This window comes from Venturia canescens, chromosome 6, assembly GCF_019457755.1.
Source record: "Venturia canescens isolate UGA chromosome 6, ASM1945775v1, whole genome shotgun sequence".
Taxonomy (NCBI): Eukaryota; Metazoa; Arthropoda; class Insecta; order Hymenoptera; family Ichneumonidae; genus Venturia; species Venturia canescens.
Window position 1 is genome coordinate 4369620 of NC_057426.1, and position 21376 is coordinate 4390995.

The window sequence follows — 21376 nt, forward strand, 5'->3', positions numbered from 1 at the left end:
TAAGGGGAAGAATGAAGAACATTATTTTTATTGTTGGTCGACGTCCGACATCATTTTCTTTCAGCGTTTTTTTTGTGAATCGACTAAAATGAATAGAAAATTTGAAAATTCAAACTTCACATAATTTTCGAATGAATTAATTTTGGAAAAATTACTCACTTTATCGAGTCAAAAATCCCAAGAAAAGTGGCTGAGAATTCGTTGCGACGGTCAATTTGACCTGAGCCGAAAAATCGGAATTCGTGTCGCGACGATAAAACTGTTTAGTAACAAAGCGGTACAATAAGGTGGCGTTGTGAAAAAGGGTGTGGTGATGGTCCTTCCGAATAATGTACTACGATTAAGGTGGCAGTTTTTTGTTCTATGGTAACGGAATGAGCCTTAGCTTGTGTGTTACGATTTTCTGTCTTATAGTTAAACGATCACGCACTCGGGAGAACAACACTACGCCGGAAGGGTACCAACCTTGAAGGGGTTGCATTCCCTAATCGTGATCGTGTCTCTCACGATCTCGATAAATACACAGTGAAATAGATTAATCAAAAATGATCAAAGGTTCGGGCTTTTTTTTATTGTTTGTCGAATTTTCGTCCGATTTTTGCATGGCTACTTGCTTTTGTTTATTCAACGTTGCGTTGGCTTTTCAATGTATCACGCTTAACACGCCCGACCAACTTTGATGAATGATTGACGATTGATGCATTTTTTAGAGAAAATCTAATTCCCTCTTTTTCAATTTTCATTTCAATTTCGTTATTTTTTTTCACCGAGTTTCCCTTCTGTTTCAACTTCGCGTATTGAATACTCGAGAATGCGGTATTTGAAATACTTTCGTTGAATACTTCGAAATTCCAGTGTCGAAAGTCCTCACGGAAGCATGTTGAGAATTCGAGTTTTTTTATTTAATATCAGTCAGTATTTAAAAAACAACCGGAAATTCTAGAGCCGCATTTGCATAGTTTGTAAACTTTTTTCTCAGCATTATTCTCGAATCAGGACCACTTCACTTTCGGTGTCGAGGTAATGCAACGTTTTTCATTCATCGAAACATCTCCAAGAATCTAAACCCCTAAACACCCTGAAATTAGTACGTTTCTATCAGAACCCTGTTTTCCTCAATTATCCAATCCCACAATTTGTCTTCAATTGTCCAGTTTCCGCATAAGCTCGGCTTTTTATTCGACCATTGTGCAAATATTGTACGTTGACCTTTCCTGAGCGTTTATCAAAACTTGGTCAGCGCGGTTTCGGTTTCGTGGTCGGACGTGGACAATTGTTCATCTCAAATTTCCAAATGAACTATCGTCCTCGAGAGACAAAGGTAGTTGAATTATCCGTGATACCGTGTGCATTTCCGCTGCATAAATATCAAATGTTTGAAATTAGATGAGGAAAATTTTTCGCAAATCGTGCTCACACTCCATCAAAACAACCGCGATCCAAAAAAAAATGGCATTCACGATTCACAAATGAGCATTTTTCCAAGAAACTTCTGTTCGTTCTCATGGATATTCATATGAAATTATTCTTCGACAGACTGCCGTGGTGGCCGATAAACATTGGAAGAGTTTGTTCTCTGTTTTTACGTTCTAAAAAAATCTACAAAGTTTATTCACTGAGTAAACAAGTCGTATTATAGCTCATCACGTGTCTCTGCTGTCGAAAGATTACCCAAAGAATACAAGAGACCTCGGCTCAACATATTCAGATGATAAGAGTTTCTTTGTTTTGATTCCACCATTCCAGAAGTACGTGCGTGTCTCATCAATCTTTAGTTAGTCGACGAATTTGGTACCGCGTATACCTGTTCGCGCGTGTTCTTGAAAGTAGTCGACGGAATTTTTGAATAATCGAGTTTCTTTTTAAAACGAGAAACATTCCAACGATTTCGGTCTGGTTAAGTGTTTGAGTGAATTAGTTTGATGTCGCCTGTGTCAATTGAGGAGTCGAGCCTCGCTTTCCAATCAGTAAAGTGGTTCTAGGTAAGGAAAATTTGTCAATTTTCTCATTGCCAGACGTGGAGACATTGGCGAGATAATTCGTGCTCATTTTTTGAGTTCAGGTTAATCAATCGGATGAAAAATTCCATAAGTTGAAGATTCTTGGACATCGGACGATTAGCTGATTAGATCAAGAAAAAATTGAATCGTGAAAAAGCTTCGAATTAGTCACAAATTTCGTTCGATTTCGCGACTCCACATTTCAGCCACCATCGATTTGATATCGAGCTAGTTTTAAGGCATTTTGCTATTGATCAATCGAAGCAGAATTCCGCCCGTTTGGACGTTACGTCGTTGACCGAAATGTTGTAAGAAAGCGATCGATAATTATTTCCATTAGTGAGTTTGTACGGTACGTCGAAACCGAACGTGTACGCATGTATAGCCGAAAAGCACTTGCGGTAAAGTCGTTTTTCATGATATTGGCGTGACCCGGAATCGGCGTAGCGATTTGTCAAGTCCTTAGCCTCGTTCCGGTACATTGATTTTGCAATCGAGTGTGCTATCGCTCGTATGTTTACGTTAGGCGCTACACGTGAACCCATACAGATATGTATATGTTGCGCTCGATTGCCTCGTAAACGTTACTCTCATTACGTGATGTTTCGAACGAGCTTTTGGTTCGTGATTAAACCAAAGTTCCCGATCTTCCAAGTCCCTGGAGCTATTCGAAGCTATTCTCAAGGTTTACAAAGTCGAAATCCCTTTACAAGGGAATATCTTTAGTTGTAAAGAGTGAAAAATTCATCGATCGTTTTTACGGAAATGAAAAACCTCAACTGCTCACAACGTCAGACATTTTTTAAGCACTTCTATTGAAAATCACTTTATGAAGCAGCAGCTGCGACAAGGATCTTGGTTCCTTCGATTGAATCCTGCTCGGAAAGTGGCATCCGCAATAAAACAAGTTAGCGACATACGGCAGCAATGTGATTTTCGTAGTAGCTCAATTACCAAGTCTTTCAATTAATGAAAAGTTCTTCGAATAATTTCCTTCCCTACCGGAGGCCCGCAGACGTCAGGTTTTCGAGCACCAATGCTGAATGTTAGTTGTTAAATATGAAATTGGACACCGTCATGTCAGTGATTACGAATTCCAGATTTCTGAGGCATAAATATGAAAAATATGATGGCTCGAATTTCAGAAGTACTCGGCAGTTTGAGGCTTATATGAGACATTCGTCGGGAAGAGATAAAGTTTGTAAGATTGCTATCCGACTAAAACGTGAGCTTGCTTACTCGTGGAAGAAAATTTATTCACGCATACAGGCTGTAGAGCAAATCGCACAGCAGCTGTAGAGGAAACGAATGAAAATAAGCAGAAGTTTTCCTATTCTTGAGACAAAGTTCTTTTTTATATTATCCTTTAATGCACCGGTGAAGAGGTACTCAATCTGGGAAGAGCGGAGCGATTAAAATCGCTGAATCGAGATTTTGGACAAAGTTTTTTCAAACTCCACCTCCGACTCTTTGTGTTCGTAGATAGGCTTTTGGACAGGATTTTTTCACTTGTTTACCAACGTCGAAAATTTATGATTCAGAAAAATTCACCTGGGAAACCAAATTGAGGCAGTTAGGAAATGTCAAAGTCGTTGAAAAATCGGACGTTGAAAGGAATCGGAACCAATTCTGTTCACGGTAGGAAAGTATTCTTCGGCAATAGTAATTTTGATCAACTCCTCGAAATTGCAGTGCTGCCGCTTGGGTATGCGTCTACGAAAACGAGAAAATTGAAATAATCGATTATCCGATGTCAGGCGACCGCTTCATACTCGGCTTCGCTCTCGTTCTCCGTGCTTCTCGAGTAAGTTTGGAGACGTTCGGTATAAGCAGGATTCTACATATCGGGATCTCGTAAAATAGCTGGAAAGTAGTCGAGCGAGTAAAAAGGGGAAAAGTTTATCCAGTAAACTGGCAATAAAGTGTTTTCGGTGTATTGAGGAGTTGACGATGAAAGAATAGAGCGAAGAACATTTAGGATTGTCGTAGACACGTTGTCGCCCGAGATCGTCGTATATGAGCGACCCAGCGCGGGCTGAAATTTGCTAGAGATCCCGGTCCACCCTCCTCCGAGTACGCGCCGCCGTCAGGAAGCGAAATTTCAGAGGAAATTCTGGCTTTGCGACTCAAGTAAACGACGCTGTCTTAGCTTCGTTTGTAGAAAAGAACAAGACAGCTTCCGTTCGCTTAATTACATCCTCCTCACCTATTCGTTCTTAAAACATTTTCTCTTTAATCTGTCGCTCTTATAATAAGTTTTAGTGAATTCAGCGCGCTTGAATCAAGAATCAAGTTTCAGATTCTTCTCGGAGTAACGTGCAATGGAAGTTTCTTTTCAAACGATTTTCACGGAATTATAAAATTCATTTACATTGAAAATTCAAAAACCATGCTGCTTTAACAAAATTCTGCAGAAGTTGAAACTTCATTCTCTAGCAACTTTCAAAATGTTTTCAAGAGATCATACTACGAAATCAAGTTTTGTGATTGCATACAAGCTGCTTGTTTGGTTTTCTGCTAAAGAAAGACACAATCACTGGATATTTGTAACGTACAAACACGATGGATAATTGACATTCAACTTCAGGTAAACCGGTCTAGTAATTTCCGCGATATTTCTCGTAGCAACAGAAAAAGGGTGTAACTGGACGGTTATCACCGAAATTCCGACTCAATGGTCGTCGTACTTTGTTGAAAGTTGAAAGGAAATGAACATGCAAATCTGCTCCTGCCCTCGCTCATCTCCAGTCTTCTATGACTAATAAACTCCGAAAAAGTTTCAACGACGTTTCCATGGTATAAAAGGAATGACTGAAAAAATTGAATGACGATTATTACTTGCTTAAAATGAATACCGTAATGAGTTTTGTAATGAAGAATGTTTTCTCGTCGTAATTTCTCTTCAATCTGGTGGAGTGTCTTGTAAGAGAGAAAACACGTGTACATATGCATGAAGTGGTAATCTACTAATTAGCTGTGATCCTAGTCGACTTGGAGCCTTGGTTCGTTTGCTTTTGCTCTTGCTCTCTGAATCTCTCTCTCTCCTCGTCTTTTGCTTTCGTAGCGCATCTGCTGCGAATCTGAGGCACAACTAACTCTGAATAATTTTACATTTCTCCTCGTAATTTGTGCAGATCGCTCGTGTAGCTATCGAGCTTACAGCTGTTATAAATTTGTACGTACAAATTTAAAGGCGATTTGGGAGATTGAAATTTGGAGAAATTCCTCTGCCTGAGTAGCGCACTTTTCAAAAAGTTTCTCCTGTTTTTGGCTCCACCATTTTCTACCCGTTACACGAACATTTGCTTGAAGCCTGCAACACGAACGATTATAATAAATCCCTCAATACCAAACGATTATTTCTAGCTTTTCAACGTAACGATAATTTTTGCAGTGCGTAGAACGCTGAAGAACGGTCTCTCGGAAGAGGAGAAGAAACACATTGCCGCACACATCAAGAGCTACTAACTGTGATAAACTTGCCCGGATCTACTAGCAATTTAAACAAAGTAATAAATCCAACGAACAAGGTAGACCATTATTGCGAAAGAATATTCATACTTTTTCGCTCGACATGATATCGAAAGAAAATTATAGCAAACGGAGATTCGATCGATTTCGATCTCCCCTCCCAATTTCAACTGTTTGAGCTGACCTTAGTGGCTTGAAACCATGTTGCCTTAGAATTTTCCAATTTTACGATCGATTTTCCTGATGAATCATTTTTGCGTTAGCGTTATTTCATTGCATCGATTGTACTTCTTTTTAGCACTTGAGAAAATTTGCTGATTTTAAATGCCAGTTGAATCGACGAGTAACAAAAGTGACTTTTCCGAAAAAAAAGAAATTGCTTTTCGGTTTGTAGCGAAAAAAGTTGACAGCTATCGATCGATCGACTAACGATTTAATTCACGATTGCGCGAACAAAATAATCAGGACTCTGTGATAAAGGAAATATTTGAAAGTAGACACGAGATTCGTTAGTTCATTTTCCGAAATGAGCATAAAAATAATAACCGGTTGAAAAACACCAAACAAAAAATTCTAATGTCTTGAATTTCATCATTCGATTCATTGACGATATTTTAAGAATAACCAGAATCATTAATTCGGCTCTATCTTGACGGAAATTCGTCGATCATTATAACTGGTAAAAAAAAACACAAAAAAAATAATTATGAAGAAGAAAATACTGAGGTAGTTTCCATCATGATCGCCAGAACAATTCAAACCGTAAATATGTAATAAATAATTTAATAGAAATTTAAAAAATGTCCTGTCCAGTCAAAATCTTCTCGTTCTTCAAGCATTCAATCTAAAATATAGAAAAATCTTACATTGTCTTAAAACGTTTGCGTTACGACGTAAACAGAAGAAGAGAAAGTGAGTAAATAAATCGATAAATCGATAAACTATGTACAATTACTGCGAAAATGTTTTCACGAAATAAAGAAATGTTGATATCCATAACCACCGACGATCGTGTAGTTTTTATTTCGACAAAAAATAGATTCAGCAAAAGTGGAAATATCGCGCATCTCAGCTCCATCAAACATTATCATGATTCGTCGTCGCATCTTCAACGATTTTGTGGGTTCGTGTTCGAAAAATAATACATTTTTTATTCAATTAATCCCTCGATTATTCGTGGTTTACTTTTGGCTGATAGCCGATCCGAATAAATTCTGATCTAGCCTAACTTGACGACGGCTTAGGCGAGTCAGAACGGCGTGAGTGCTTCGAAGGAACGGACATAAGCAGCGCGTCACGAAGCAGAATGGGGTGTAGTCTTGTTCAAGGTCGTCAATGATTCGGGAGTAAGGAGACAAGCACAACAAGAAAATTCGATTTTTATTAACAAATTGTGCTCGAGAACACATTGATTTATTATTGACCTTCGTCCAACTTTAACAACATACAATATAATGTAGTAATAAAACGTATTCAGTTTATCGATGATAATGATAGCGACGGGCACGTCCTTCATTCACTGCTTTATTCACTTTCGAGTGTTTTATTTTCAAGTTTAATTCATGAGTTTATTTAAAAAAAAAAAAGGAAATAAAAGTGTAAATCGTCATGAGACTCCATCTTTGATGTCAGAGACAATGTTGACGTTCTGCTCAATTTTAATCCTCCATCCTCACACAAGGGATCTGAAGGCACAGTTAAAATTTGAATGCTTATAATATCATGCCACATAAAAAAGACTGCAGTTCGTTAAAAGTGATTTAGATTTATTCCAATCATTTAAAAGTCCGAAACACGACGGAGTCTCAATCTGCTCCTCAAATCCCCATTGAGCCACGAGGTCGTTTGTAAAAATGTGTGCTGAGGAAGAGTTGAAAAAGGGTTTGATGCGAGAGTAACAAAAAGAGGCTTTTCGTAGCCGCGAAGCTCAGCGAAGGAACGCAAATGTTCTAAGTACCGTAACGAGATGAAGGAGTTCTGATATGAGAAATAGGATGCTGTCATTGATTCATCCACCGATTTTCCAATTTTCGTACAAAAATGAAGAAAAAACGTCACTTTTGCTCGGGTTAAAAGCGGCACTTTTTTTATCAACTACTAGATGGGCGATATAAAGGGATTCTAAATTTGTCGTTTTCGTCTTGAGAGTCTCTTCAAAACTGCGTCGGCTGTTATTGATAATTGTTGGATAGCACAGTGGAATAGTGGAGATGTAACTTGATTTATCTTCCGTATGGAAATGATGGTAAATGCAGTTTTGCCACTCGGAACGATGTGGGAAAGGCGTAAAAGTCTTTTTCAGCTTTTCAAGTTGCCTCGATGTTTTTTTTTCCCTACTGTACAGAACATCGTTTACCTTCAATTTCATCCTTCAAACGCACTTGTTCTTTCACAACTTGTCCATATTCTTTAAATGTTCGTTTCCCGGTGCGGTAAACAAAGGAAAATTGACAGATTTCACTAAAACGAGAAGCAACGATTCCCCGTGTCGTTGAGCGATTATCAAGGATCGAAACTTTCGTAAACTCCATGGTCAAGTTGCTCAAAATGTTGTCAAATTGTTTTCTTCTTCTCTTTTCGTTTTTTTTATTCTTAACTTTTTTTCGTTCTTTTTCCGAGAGTGAAAGAATGGGGTGGACACACCTTCAACGAGGATTTAACCTCACTCGCAGCTGGAAGACCAAGTGATCCAAGTAACCAGCTCACAACTCGTCGTGTTTTGGTCCACTGAACTCGCTGTGCGAAATGAAACCATTTTTGTCAGTGTCCTCTTGCTGGAATATCTCCTCGACCAACTTGTCGTTATCCTTCAGCATCTTTTTCACTTCTTCGTTGTTACTCGCGTTCGATTCCTCAGCTTCTACCATTTGCTTTCTCAGATATTCGCTCACCTAACGTGGGACAGAAAAACGAACGACTTAACAAAATCGGCAGGTACGATGACGATGAACGGTTATGACCTCTATGATTTGGAATGTTGTAAATCATTTGAATTTTCAATGACAGTGGCCTGCAACGTCAGAATGAAAAAAAAAACTGAAATTTTTATATGCCAAATATTATCTCGAAAAATCTTTGTCTCCTTTTGATCGAACAGAAACGAAAGAATTTCTAAATGTAAATAATCGTTTCAACATCATTTGTGATCATTTGGCTCTCCAAACGTTGGGCTATCATCGTTGAAAATAATTTTCAAGTGATCGTTCCTTTGATTCTAGACTCTTGGGTATTTTTCAATATTCCGATTGCTTGTGTCAACTTTTTATTAGCTTTCATTTCGAGGATTTCTTGAATGAACAACAAGAAGTTGCCTCTCTGTAAATTACCAGCACCAAGACGCCCCGAATAAAGGAATGAAAAAAGATATCTTGCCATTGTCCTCACCTCCTCGCGAGACAGCATGTTGTCCTTGTCAGTGTCGATTTCCTTGAAAACATTGGCCGTGGGTGGCGAATCGCTGATCTCGAGGAGCTCCACATCGAAGTGTAAAGTTGCTCCTGAAATCGTATGAAAATCTGAATGAAAAAGGCTTCTGGAATTGTGCGACAAACGAAACATCAAAAATGAAACAGTGAAGCCGGTTTCCGAGAACCGAATCTCAACAAACCGGAGCAGCTTAAACTTTTTCTTTCAGTTGCTAAACCCCATTGAAACATGAAAAAATATTCAATTCTCGACTAAAATTCTTTCGTGTGATGAATTTCTATTTTTTGAACATTTTCCAGAATAAAAAATGAAATTAGAATCGGAGTTGCCGTTTTTTTTTTCAGAGTGATGGACCGAATGAAAATCCATTAATCTCAGTCAAAATAACTGTGTGTATGCGTCGACGAAAAGGGGAAAAAAGGATCCTAAGTGGTGGAATTTTTTTTACCAATAACCGGCCTTTTGTCGCGTGCGAAATGTCAAGAATCGACAATCAATGATATTTTTCTAACCGCTGGAGTGAAAGAAAATAAAAATCAAGGAAACTTGAGACTGAATTATCGAAGAAAAATCCTCCTGATATTTTCTTTCAGAATTAAATCCACCAATAGTACTTTGCGGTAGGACCGCGGAAGTTCATCTGCGTCAAGAGGATGAGAGTGATCGATGAAAAACGAAAAAAACATCGCGCCACCAAAGCCCCGGCTGATTGGCCGAAACCCGATAAAAATCCAATACGTCCAGCACGACATTTCTCATCGCTGTCGTTCTCGTCGTTGGCGAGTTCGATAGTTCTATTCCTTGATCCTCCAGCGCACAACTGCGTTTTCTCCTGTCTTTCGAATCTTCATACTCATGACAAAAACGCATCGGCTGTCGCGAAATTTCTATCAAACGAAATCATCTTTCTCTCAATCATAAACGCGGCTTCCTTCTTCTAATTTCGCGATAATTGTTCGATTGTCATGGATAAAGATAAAAAAATTTTTCGATCTCGAAGCCAACGGCGTAGCTCTACGAGTTGAGATTTCATTTTGCATCGTTCATTTTAGCTTAAACGGCACAATTGTAAGGTGCTTTTCATGTGCTTTTCAAACGATGCGATGTTTTTTTTCCTCCAATTGCTACTTCACCGATGAAATCCCATATAACCTGATATTTCACAATTTCTAAAGCTACCAAAAGCCGAATTAACGAAAATTCAATGTTTTGATCATTTTTAAAGATTCAGTTGAAGATTTTTTGTTAATTTTTCATCGGAGAGATTCGTCACATTGATATCACCACAAAAGCTATATAACTGTCGTGTTCAAAAATTTTTCAACTATTCAGAGGCAAGCGCAGTGACGGTGAAACCTGATACGAGAGAGAATATCCACCGTTTTTGAAGCAGGTAAAAACAGATCGATGAAAAAGTGCCTGATTGGATTCGTGTAGCCGGAAATTTGCTATTTTTTTCCTCCTGCACGCAGAGCTTTTGAAAATCTGAAACAAATTGTTTTTGATTCCAGCTGCGCCAGGTACGAGTTCCTTGAAAGTTAGTGTAAGACCGTTCATTTGAGTAAAAATGATCTCGACAATGAAAAAGGTCGTAAATATGAAGTCTGAAGAGGTCGCCGAAAGTTGTGGATCGCGTGTTCCCGTGTCTATTAGTCGTCGAAAATATGTACGTATATAGTTCCGTGGAGGAACGAAACGGTGTACCGAAATGTGAGGAATTATTGATTTGGGAGCATTTGCGTTGAAACTAGAAATATCGATACTCCTCGGGGACGGGATATGGCAAAGGAGCGAGTAAAAAGAGGGTTCCGAAGTGGGCAGAAGTTAATGTAAGGGGCGGCAGGGGTATAACAATGTCCGGAGGGCTAATGAACTGTACGGCCACGAATCGTTGCATTAATTATGGATGCTCCCGGTTGCGATTAAATGCCCGCTAATGAAATATGGTGCTTAATTATTCGCTGTTTGAACGAGTGAAATTGATATCGGTACTCGCGTAGTCAGTGTATTCTCCGATAACGCGTTTCGTTGAATGCTTGACATGGAATTCCGAAATATTCCGTGTGCACATTGTGACCGTGGCTATACGAGCTGCGATTAGAAGATAAAATGATGCGAAAGGCAATAGGCTGTTTGGTGAACTGCGAGCATTACGTCCGTTCGTCCGACAAGCCTCGACCCACGGCTCGCGAAATGTACGACCCAGTTATAGTGATTCGCCGTGGGAGAGGTTAAAATTGAGAACTCGCCGTTGCAATGTTACGCGAAATTATGTCAGTTTATGTACATCTATTTATATGCATATTTGTACTCGTCGAATACGCTGGCGTGGATATTGGACATTGACTGCCAGTCCCCATGTCGAGGTCTCGCTATGTTTTCTGTTTCTATCTCTGTTTCTGGATAGTTTGATTGTGTTCATTCAAATCCACTCGACTTGTCTGTCGGGTTGTCTGTAGCGGGTTCTTTTCTAGCTTCTTATGTGAAGGCAAGTTGATTAAAATTTTTCAGATTATCCGGATAATTAATTCATTAAGCAATTGCTGCGATATCCTCAAAATTAGAAGAAAAACTTTTTAAACTTTTCTAAATAAACATTACGGTCGATTGAACAATTGGTTGATATGAGACGAGAAACCTGAGACATGCTTAGACTTCGAAAGCCTTCAGCCGAAATGTTTGGTTCGAAGGAAACATTTTTGTGGACCGTCATTTTGAATTATTCTCTTTGAATGTTTGGAATTTAACATGAAAGTTGGATTCGACTGTACCTGTCACCGTGAAACTAATAATGACGATTTTGAATTATATTTTTTCGATTCAATAATCCAATTATTTGCAATCGAATGGATGCACACGAAAGATTTTTGTGTCGATTCGAATCAGGTCATAAGTCCTGATCTTTCATCGTTATCTCACGTTCAAATTGGAAGAGCGACGCGAGTGAATCATTCGCCGAAAGGATTTTAATGACGTTGAATCGCAAAATCGACAATGTCAGTGAATTTCATAGGGTGTAGTACAAAAACAAAATAAAAAGTCGAGCAATATGTACATTTTGTGTAGTGATCGAGCCTGAAACGGCCTGTAGATGGAGAAAATGTCGCGACAGTTTGAAACTCGTTGGGTGTGCACGAGAAATCGTTGAGTACGGTGGCGGGTTCTGGTGCACGTACACATCCTCATATACTCCATGGAGGTTGAACCATTCAATTTGATGGTCGTCGGTGTGCCATCGTGGCTTTATCGGAATTCTGTCCAATTGCATTTTTGACTTCGAATTTGCGCGTTTCCTAACTATTCCCTTTGTCCTGCGGCCCTTCTTTTTTGTCCCCGCTCCCTCGACTTTTCTCTCTCTCTCTCTCTCTTTCAGCGACCGTTTTTCTCCATTTCTCTCGGCCATACAACATGTAAAACGTACGAACATAGAATGGGTCTCACGGGTGATTTCAAAAGTGATGACCTCTCAGCAATCGAGATAGAGTTAGAGCAGGAGAGAAAGCACTACCGGTCCAACGGTTCCCGCGATACCCTCTAATCGCGTACAACCTTCAATTTTCCCCTAGCATATCTCTATATCTGCGTGCGTGTATATAAAAAGTTATGTGGACAGAGGAAAAATGTATACACAACGGAAAAAATGCAGATGAACGTGTGTACAGATATGTTATATGGGAACGGAAGAGTCGGGATGAAAAAAAATGATACCGAACTGTCAGATGGACCGATTGCAGTCCCGGAAATAATCGTTAATTGGTTCATTCGACGAACTCGCATATCTCTTGCATAGACATCGTGGAAACACCGGGACTCTGGAATTTTCGGGTCGAAATAACGCGTTTGTCGGCTACTGCTGATATCGTTGGTCCTGTTCTATTTGCAAACTTCTGCAAATCCCATTTCACACAGTAAACGTATTTACAAACACACTTTCGCTCTTTTGTCGTTGTTATTATGATTTTTATAGGGCTTACACGGTATGCGAATACGAGGGAGTTAAATTGATATCATTCGATGAAACTCACCTCCTGGAATAACGTTGCCAGCCCCTCGCTCTCCGTACCCAAGCTCCGGTGGTATCGTCAGTTTCCTCTTCTCGCCGACGCACATGTCGAGGAGTCCCTGATCCCAGCCCTTGATCACCTGTCCAACACCCAACTGGAATGCGAAAGGTTGATCCCGGTCGTAACTGCAAGAAAAACAAAAAACGAATGTCTTTCGTGAGCCTCTTGTCGCTTCTCTTCGTGGACTTGTCGCTCTACTACTTTTCTCATATTCCCATTCGAAAATATATCATTCGCGTTACTTTCACATTATTTATTCTAACAGCTTTATTTCCCTTTGATACTCGTACTCGGTTTTGGGTAGTTTTCGTTTCATTGAGACCTCGGATTTTACGTAAATCAAAAGTGGTCTCGGTTTCCTCGAGAGTTATGTATCTTCAGACTCGAAGGTGAGAACTGCAGTGAGCAATATGCACTCCCGCGAGCGAGCTTTTGGTACGTGTGAGAAACCTGACACCCCTTCGAACCTCTAATAGGATTTCTGAAGGTTCTGCGTGGAGGTCTCCGGTGCGGTATCGCATGAAACACTACCGCATCTTGTTTCTTTCAATACGGTATGAATGGTGAATATTAATTCGGTAGACTCGCAGTCAAACGAGGATTTATTGACGAAAGCAATACGCTTTCGTGCCAATATCTTTCCTGCTCGGATCCAGGATTTTTGGAGGACGAACAATGTTTGTTAATTGTTAAAAAAAGTTTTACCAACTGCCAACGAATTGTATATTCTCCATCCATCCCGAAAGGCATCTACGTCACATGCCCTTGGGGAAGAATGCATTGAAACGTTTTTCGAACAATTGTAACAAATGATTGTACATTTCTTGAGTCAGGAAGGAGCCTGAAGGTGTAAATGCTGCAGGCTCGGTAATGCCCTATTGAGAGGGTAATATAAGATCGTACATGCTGAGTAATGGTCCTGCGAGTGGCGCGACGTCCTAGGGAACGAAGGAGAAGCAGAGAGAGAGAGATAGAGACAAGGACAGCAGTGAGAATATTCTAACACCTACGTGCGAAGGCGAACGAGCCTGACTGTTTAATTATTTAATTAACAACCGTACAGTTTACGAGGCGGAGAACCTCCTTGCCGTTAGCATCATGCTACAATGTGCTTGTACGTGTGAAAGTGCACGTGTGTTTACTGCCACAAGGGGGTTCGTAACTCCGTCGAGTTTACTGTCCGAACAGCAAGGAAACCGTATTTCAACATCCGCTGTGAGCAATGGCTTGGAAGGCCTACACCAATTTCACCCAAAGAACCCACAGGGGCGCATCTCTTCCTTCGACTTATTCGCATGTTCATAGGTCATTCCGCGCTCAATCGACCAACACTCCAACTCGATAATCTACTTCAATATCCTCTATTTTTTATGCTCTCTCTCTCTCAGCGATACAAACGAAAAGTAACTTCTCTCACAAGTTTTTTCGCAATAAATTACTTTTCTGTAGAAGGATATTTACGTGAAAGCAAATTTAACGATCGTAACTCAACCGGATTCTCTGAGGAATCAACTTTTCATTTACTTCATTCACCCTTTCATAAATTCGTTGAAAAAAATTGCTCGTAATTTAAATATGTAACGGAAATAAATAAACGGTCCGGGAAAAGAATCAAAAGTTGAAGTTATTGACGACAGAAACCTCAGACGATTCCGAATGCTTGGGAATTTTCGCCTTTGAATTCTTTTCATGTGAATATTTATTTAAAACAACTGCTTATGAAGTTATTGACTTGTACAGCAAAATTGGATTGTAATTAATGAAAATGCCATTGCGAGGGAAGATCGAAAAATGGCCTCACTGCTCATGGAAAATCCCATGGACTCGTCCACGTACGTGCACACGTCTACACATCCAATCTCATCTCCGTTTCTCATCCACGATTCTCTTATTTTGTGTACCATATCTCTTGCACCTTCTTACCTCTCGACTGTCCAACGCAATCGAGCCCTCGTATTTTATCGAAATGCTCTTCGCGAGCTGCTATCTTTCTCGGCTGTTATCTCGAACCGTATGGAGTTGTAACGTTTCTGAAAATCTTACGTTGCTGCGAGATTCCCGCTTCGAGGAAGGATAGGAATGTACGAGTGGAAGCATTTTGGCAGTCGCATAAAATGTCGAAAAATTTCGTTACAACTGGAGAAAGAGATTCTCGAGAAAGAGTCTTTGGCGACAGTTTGTATCGAGGTTTTTTCATTATACGAAATGAAAAACATGAAACATCGACCCCGTAGGTAAATGAGCGGAGGGAAAAATTCGACCGGAGACTCGACAGTTTTTTTGTGCAAAAGTATATCTCATGCAGATGCCCTCGCAGTGGGACATTATTTTTTGGAGTAAAAAAGTTCTCGTTCCACATAACGCGAGATGAGATATGCGATAAAAGATGCTCACGTTTCTCTTGACGTGAAGGGAAAAAAGATATCGCAGGCATGACGTGTTTTTTGAATAAAGGAATCAACTCTCGCCCGCGCGCTCCCTCTGTCGTGTGACCAAGAAAGAAATGGCAAAGCAGAAAAAAAACAATTGCTCTGGGACTCCGCGTTGCGCTCGTGTGAAAATAAAAAATGTCACAGTTTCATTCCTAATGTTCCGACCAAACGACGCGTGTCTCGCTTTCCCTCTCTCGCTCTCTTTCTCTCATTCCTGACTCAAGAAAATGTATAGCACGTTTTTTTTCTCCACGAGATCGTCTCTCTGCGACGCTTCACGGAGAGGAAGGATCTCGCCCTCGTCGCTCGGTGCGCTAGACACTCTTAAACATTTTGCGTCGAGTGTGTATAACTGTTGTACTTTGTCCCGTGACGTAAGGGTGATTTAAAAAATTCAAAAGATCGTTCCAACTCTTCCTTTCTCGCTCTCTCCTCCTCCCAACTTCCTCTTCGTTTTCTTACTTTTTTTCTAACGAATGGATTTCACTTTTCATTCTAAGCTATTATACAAAAATCTCGTAATTTTCGTATTATCATACGACTGCGATCTTTTTCTGGACATTGTCGGCTCTTCCAAGGCCACAAATAACTGGGGCCCGCTCATAAAGCGATTGATGAGCGAGTCATCCGGTCTGGAATTGACCGAGGCCAAGCCCGCTGAACTGATGTAATCGCTAACGTTTCACATCGACCGTGATCCTTTCGTTGTCGGTACAAATAGGTGTAAATAATTGTTCATTAATACTTTTATAAACTGGGCGTTTCGAAGCAAGATTTCAATTGCATTTTATTACGAAGTGAGTGAACTGCGACATTATCCGTTCGAATCGCGATGGCGTTACGGTTCAACTCTTTTCATCGTTCGAATATATAGATTGTAAAACAAAAAAACGTAGAATAAAAAAGTAAGTTTGCGGTTGAGTCGCGAATGTCTATCGGGTATTACAGGAGCCGTGCATACGACGCTCTCTACATTCTAATGTCTCCATTTGAATATTATCACACGTGTATACCTTCCATCTCGCTTTCGCCACTGGAATATTTATTTTCTTCATCTCTTTCTCTCGCCGCTCTCTTGTTCTTTCGTATATTATGTGGGCATTGAGAATATCAACTATTCAACGAGTTGCTCCAGCCATTATTATCTTCGCCCTCTCCGACATGCATTTTTGTCACAGCTTGGGCGCATAAAAAATAAATAGAAATGTTGTCGAGAGACATGGTGAAACTCATGTGTCGTCGATATTTCAATCAGTGTGCATTCGTAACGCGTTGATCACCTTTGTATTCGGCTGCGTCTACGCTCCCTCGCATACCCGCAGCTCACAGCGTCCAATAAATAATCCGATTGAATGTGGTATTTTTAGAGGGCACATTACTTCTTCCATTTTATCGAATATCCATCTACATAAAAAACATTTTTCCAAACCGAACGTGTACACGTTTTATGTGTACGGATGAGAATAACAAAAAAATTGCGCTATTATTTGATCGGGATTATCGGGGAACTGAAATTTCATCTCTGACACACCGTCCGGACGATAAATTTTGCAATGCGTTATTCTCCGTTAACGCTTGTTTTTATTCTATAGATTTTTTATTCCGAAATTCAGAGTGTGCATTTTGTGCGTCATGTTTACAATGATCACGGATCCGCTATTATTTTCGCGTGTCGTGTCCTGGCCGCATACGAATATTCTACCCGAAACCGATTTCATTGTATCACGAAACCCCTCGATCGTCGATCCGATCGTTCTTTCCCATTAGAAAATGAAACGTGAATTTACTCAACGAATATTAATGCGCACAAGCTTTTTCCTGCGACCCTCATCGCCAGCGACGTTTCTCCATCGATACAGGAAGAAATTTAAATTAGGAAATACGGAAACTAGCTGTCTCCTCGAGTGTGAGAGAATGTGCGGGAATTTTCCGACGCGAGGGCCTCCTCGGCTGTTAATATTTGAGTAAAAAATGAAGGAAGGAAAAAACAAAAGGTTGGAAGAAGCAGCAAGGGGACAATGAAAATGTCTAGGCAACGTGGAGAGTTTTGGCATGCCTCGGCGCACAGGAACATTTGCATATTTCACGACAGGTGAAACAGGCTTTTCTCTTTTAAAAAAAAAGTAAAAGCACGCAATATAAATCCTCGACGACATTGGTTCGGAGCATATGCTATAAATACAAGTATAATAACCTCGAAATATTCGTTTTTTCGGAAACTCTATGAATTGTAAATGCAGTAACGAACAAATTTATTGTCAAAAATCATCGAGAATGTAGCTGCGAATATTTGAAGTAAAAGAAGGGAGTTCGGACTCGAGCATGAATTAATTAGTAGAAGTCAAAAAATTGAACGAAAAGTGATAAGATTATTTCCCCCCCAGCAGGAAAGTCGTTACAAAGCACTACGAGAAAAGCGCTATTCCGACGTGCGGCAGCCCTTTTTGCCGAAATTCTTCAGAAATATAAAATCATTGCATAATTGTAGCAGAGATAACACAATAGAAACATTTCGTTTGAAATGAAAGAGGCGTCCAGGGTTAACGAAGAATAAAAAGGCAAAGTAAAAAAGAAGAGAAAGGAGCTGTCGGAAAATTTCGTTGAATTTTCAACCTTTTGCCTCAAGCGCCCTCCTCCCTCTCTTCTTTCTCATTCTTTCAGTACGAAACTATTACCAGTGGACTCTGCAGGAAGCTCGTTAACATATCAAAGAACGAGAGCGATATTTAAATTTATTCCTGGGGAAAGCCTCGTGAGTATCGGTAAAAGAGTATGTGGATATATATTAACCCCAGAAACTGCATCTCCCTGCCGTTATTCACCTTACATAGCAAGTTGAAAAGAGCCAACCTTCTCCGGCCTTTTTGCCAGGGCTCTCGACGTATATGACCCACGCGAATGGTTATTCCCGCGGTGTATACACGTATCCTGCGTAAAGATCGAGACACTGATGTGTACGAGGTGTGTTTCGAACCGAAGACATCAACGTTCGTTCTATTTTCAGAGTCCCAATTTCAAAAGTTCATTTAAAATCGATGTGAACACGGTAATTGGGTAATTGAGAAAACATCGAATACAGGATAATGGGCAGGACGATAATTCTCGATTTTTCAAATCTCTGATATCACGAAGAAGAAATATTTGCGTATCTGGACATTCTATGAAAGTCAAACACTGCAGGTATTTTAGTCTCTCCCGGACACGGTCTGAAACTAAAAAGCAAGATGGATGGAAACCCAAGTCTACGATCGCGCGAGCTTTAACCTCCCCACGAACGCACTTTCATGGCAAAATTCAATTTCACTTGAATTCTCCGCTCTACATCCATACGCCCAGGTTTAAATGGTGTATTCAATAGAATATCTTATCCCAGCTAAGCTCGCCATTGTCCGGTCCAGGATGGAAAGAAATTCTTCAAAATAGTCGGGCAGCGAAGGTGGAATAAAAACACGGAGCCTCAGCCCGATAATTCAGGAAAAAATTTTTCACCAGAATAATCGAGATAAATTTTCTAATAAGTGATGAGGTGCGGAAATCCTCCAGTCGCGGTATCTCATAGATCTTCGATGCTTTTATTTCTCGATCACCTTTTTCCTACGGTCATTAATAGGGGAAGCTTCCAATTGTCAGTTTCCGAGGCTCATATCGATAGAAGGCACGTTTGAACAACGATTGTCCAACCAAAAATGCAGTTACAGTTCTCACCATGTTGTTTCATTAGATGTTGGGTGATTTGGAGGCTCATCGTTTTGCCAGGGAAAAGTGTCTATAACTTCTACGACGAAGCTGTGTAGCTAAGGTAACACCGATCATAAAATTCTTTATCACCCTCTTGACTGCCTCGACTACATAAGCGATGTGTACTATTGTTTAAGGTTCTGTTAACTATCAAACTTGCACGTATACATAGATTTAGTTGACGATCAGAAACTCCAGACATTACGAGAGAAGAGATATAAGAATTGACTGGCACAGCCCAGTACTGTCCTGATCCATAGACTATCCTTTCCCACAGACATTCAACGATTCTCCATTGTAGTTTCATTCTTGAATAGGAAGTTGAAACGACAACTGATACTGCCGTTAAATTATCTTATTACTATCGAGAATCTCGAGAATTCACCGTACGTTTTCCTTTATCTCTCAACCACGCAATAACCACCAGCACCACCACCATAAAACCCCATCCCTCGTCTCTTTTGTCTTGTTCCTTGTTCCTTTGCTCCCTCATACGATTGGTAATTATTTTCAGGAAAATGTGATAGCGCTTGAACCGCTTCCCTGCTCCCCTGACAATTATCAGGAGACGCAATCTTTTGGGCATCGAGCAATGGGAGGAAGGAACGACGTTCGTTTTCCGACGTGACAGAGATTTTTGATCGTTTTTATTCTCAACTTTTTTGTTCGAGCGACAGTTTTTGTTGGTAGTGGCAGTTATGTGGCATTCAGAAATGTGGGAAGACCACGAAACGAACAGCGGTATATTAAGGTAGAATTTAGTTCACGAGTCTTATGAGTCAGTCGAAACTTTTCACACATTTTTGTTGCATGACACCTTGTGGTTGTTGCAGAGCTCTGCGTGGCTCAGTCTATTGGAGAAAAGCTTTTCAGTTGAAAGACAGAAGAGGCAGGCTTCTTGGTGAGAAGGCGAGTTCACGTAAATTCCGAGTGTTAAAGTACATGTACAACGGAGTTGGGTCGGGGGTGTAGCTTAATGTAGATTTAGATAGCTCGTAGGTATACACCGCGTAGCCTCTGGCGTATACGCTTAGCTTTTAAGTCTCCGAGACTTTGGCTAATTAATTTATAGACGCCCGGAGTTCTGCACGAAAGCATTGGCTCCTCGCCTGCGTAGAGATTCGGACTAGTTCGGGTCTCTCGGGTGAATACGAGACTGCATTATCACGCAGAACTCGCTTGTGCATTTTAACGTATTTGTAATGAAACAGAAGAACTAAAAAGTATCTTGGACAAAGGAGCTTCGTAAGAGGTACGTCTTTGGAGCGTGTAAAATTAAATTCTTTACAGTTTCCGATCGGTGTAGTTCTACAAAACGAGGTGCGATTACTCTCACGTTCTCGTCCAGCCCCGGATCACATTCCTTACTGTGCAGCTGCGACCGGGTAATTTCTACTGCAACTCATTGGTCGGAGGGAACGATCTACCACGTGAAAACTGTCGATAAAAAGAAAACCACTCTGCAGTGGCCCAAAATCCCACTTGCAAGCCCTTTCAAGTCACTTTTTCAAGGATATTTTTCAGAAGCTTGTTCGCACCTGTGAAAACATCATCGGTTCAACGCGGTAGCACAATGGGACGTGACTTCGAATGTACTTTTCATTCGACTGTACGCACAATAATGTAACACCATTTTCCTTGGCTAGTTGCTACATCGAAGATGAAGAGTGGCACGAGAGACTGTGGAGCATCGTGAATATTTGATGGTAGGCGATGAGAGTGAAAGATTCGAAAAGTGTACAGAAGTATAGAGTTTGAAGAGAGGCGAAGAGAGATGAAAAAGTGGGGTTGGGGTTGAATTCGATGCTCGGAAAAATAGCTCACGATGCATCTCGCCCCTGTGACACATCGTCGTTTGTATGAGTAGAAAAAGGACATGGGAAAAAAGTGCTCTCGTAAGAAAAAAAGAGATAAAGATGAGGGAGGAAGGGGAGGAAAATCGTTGGTCCTTTTTGTCTAAGGGTCGAATGTTCCGGAAGTTGGTGTGCAGTAACACCAGCATATATAGCCTTGCTAGGATTTCCCATGCGGGACGTACGTTACGTTACGGTGCCCCATGAAATATGCAGAAACGCTATCTGCTCCGAGGTCGCGCAACGTGTTTGGTGGGTAAGCGACACGGTTTTCTGAGCAACAACGACAATTCTACACACCAATACTGCCTTTAGTTTTCTCCTGTTCGCCCCCCCTCGCCACTATCATCCTCACACATTTCTCAGTTCAACAACTATTTCCCACCGGCTGG

The 21376-nt window shown here is 40.5% G+C and overlaps 2 protein-coding genes across 8 annotated transcripts in view; one reads left to right on the plus strand and one right to left on the minus strand.

Annotated features, from left to right (window-relative positions):
- The window catches only part of Fhos (Formin homology 2 domain containing), a 132492-nt gene extending 126022 nt beyond the window's left edge, over positions 1 to 6470 (plus strand). For 3 of the 5 annotated variants that reach the window (XM_043422373.1, XM_043422375.1, XM_043422374.1), the window contains exon 27: positions 5395 to 6470. In XM_043422373.1, coding sequence (XP_043278308.1) covers positions 5395 to 5468 — 74 coding nt within the window. In that variant the 3' untranslated portion in view covers positions 5469 to 6470. Of the gene's footprint in view, positions 1 to 414; positions 556 to 5394 lie in introns of all 5 variants that reach the window. The other 2 variants (XR_006261407.1, XR_006261408.1) reach the window with 1 other exon arrangement.
- Fkbp14 (peptidyl-prolyl cis-trans isomerase Fkb14) overlaps positions 4582 to 21376 on the minus strand; it is a 48312-nt gene continuing 31517 nt past the window's right edge. The window contains exons 2-5 of one of the 3 annotated variants that reach the window (XR_006261414.1): positions 12923 to 13086; positions 8856 to 8968; positions 8115 to 8362; positions 4582 to 5313 (exon numbers count right to left, since the gene is read on the minus strand). Coding sequence is in view for 1 of the 3 variants with exons in the window: in XM_043422394.1 (XP_043278329.1) it covers positions 8174 to 8362; positions 8856 to 8968; positions 12923 to 13086 (466 nt within the window). In the remaining 2 variants the exon portion in view is untranslated. Of the gene's footprint in view, positions 5314 to 6843; positions 8363 to 8855; positions 8969 to 12922; positions 13087 to 21376 lie in introns of those variants that run through there. The other 2 variants (XR_006261413.1, XM_043422394.1) reach the window with 2 other exon arrangements.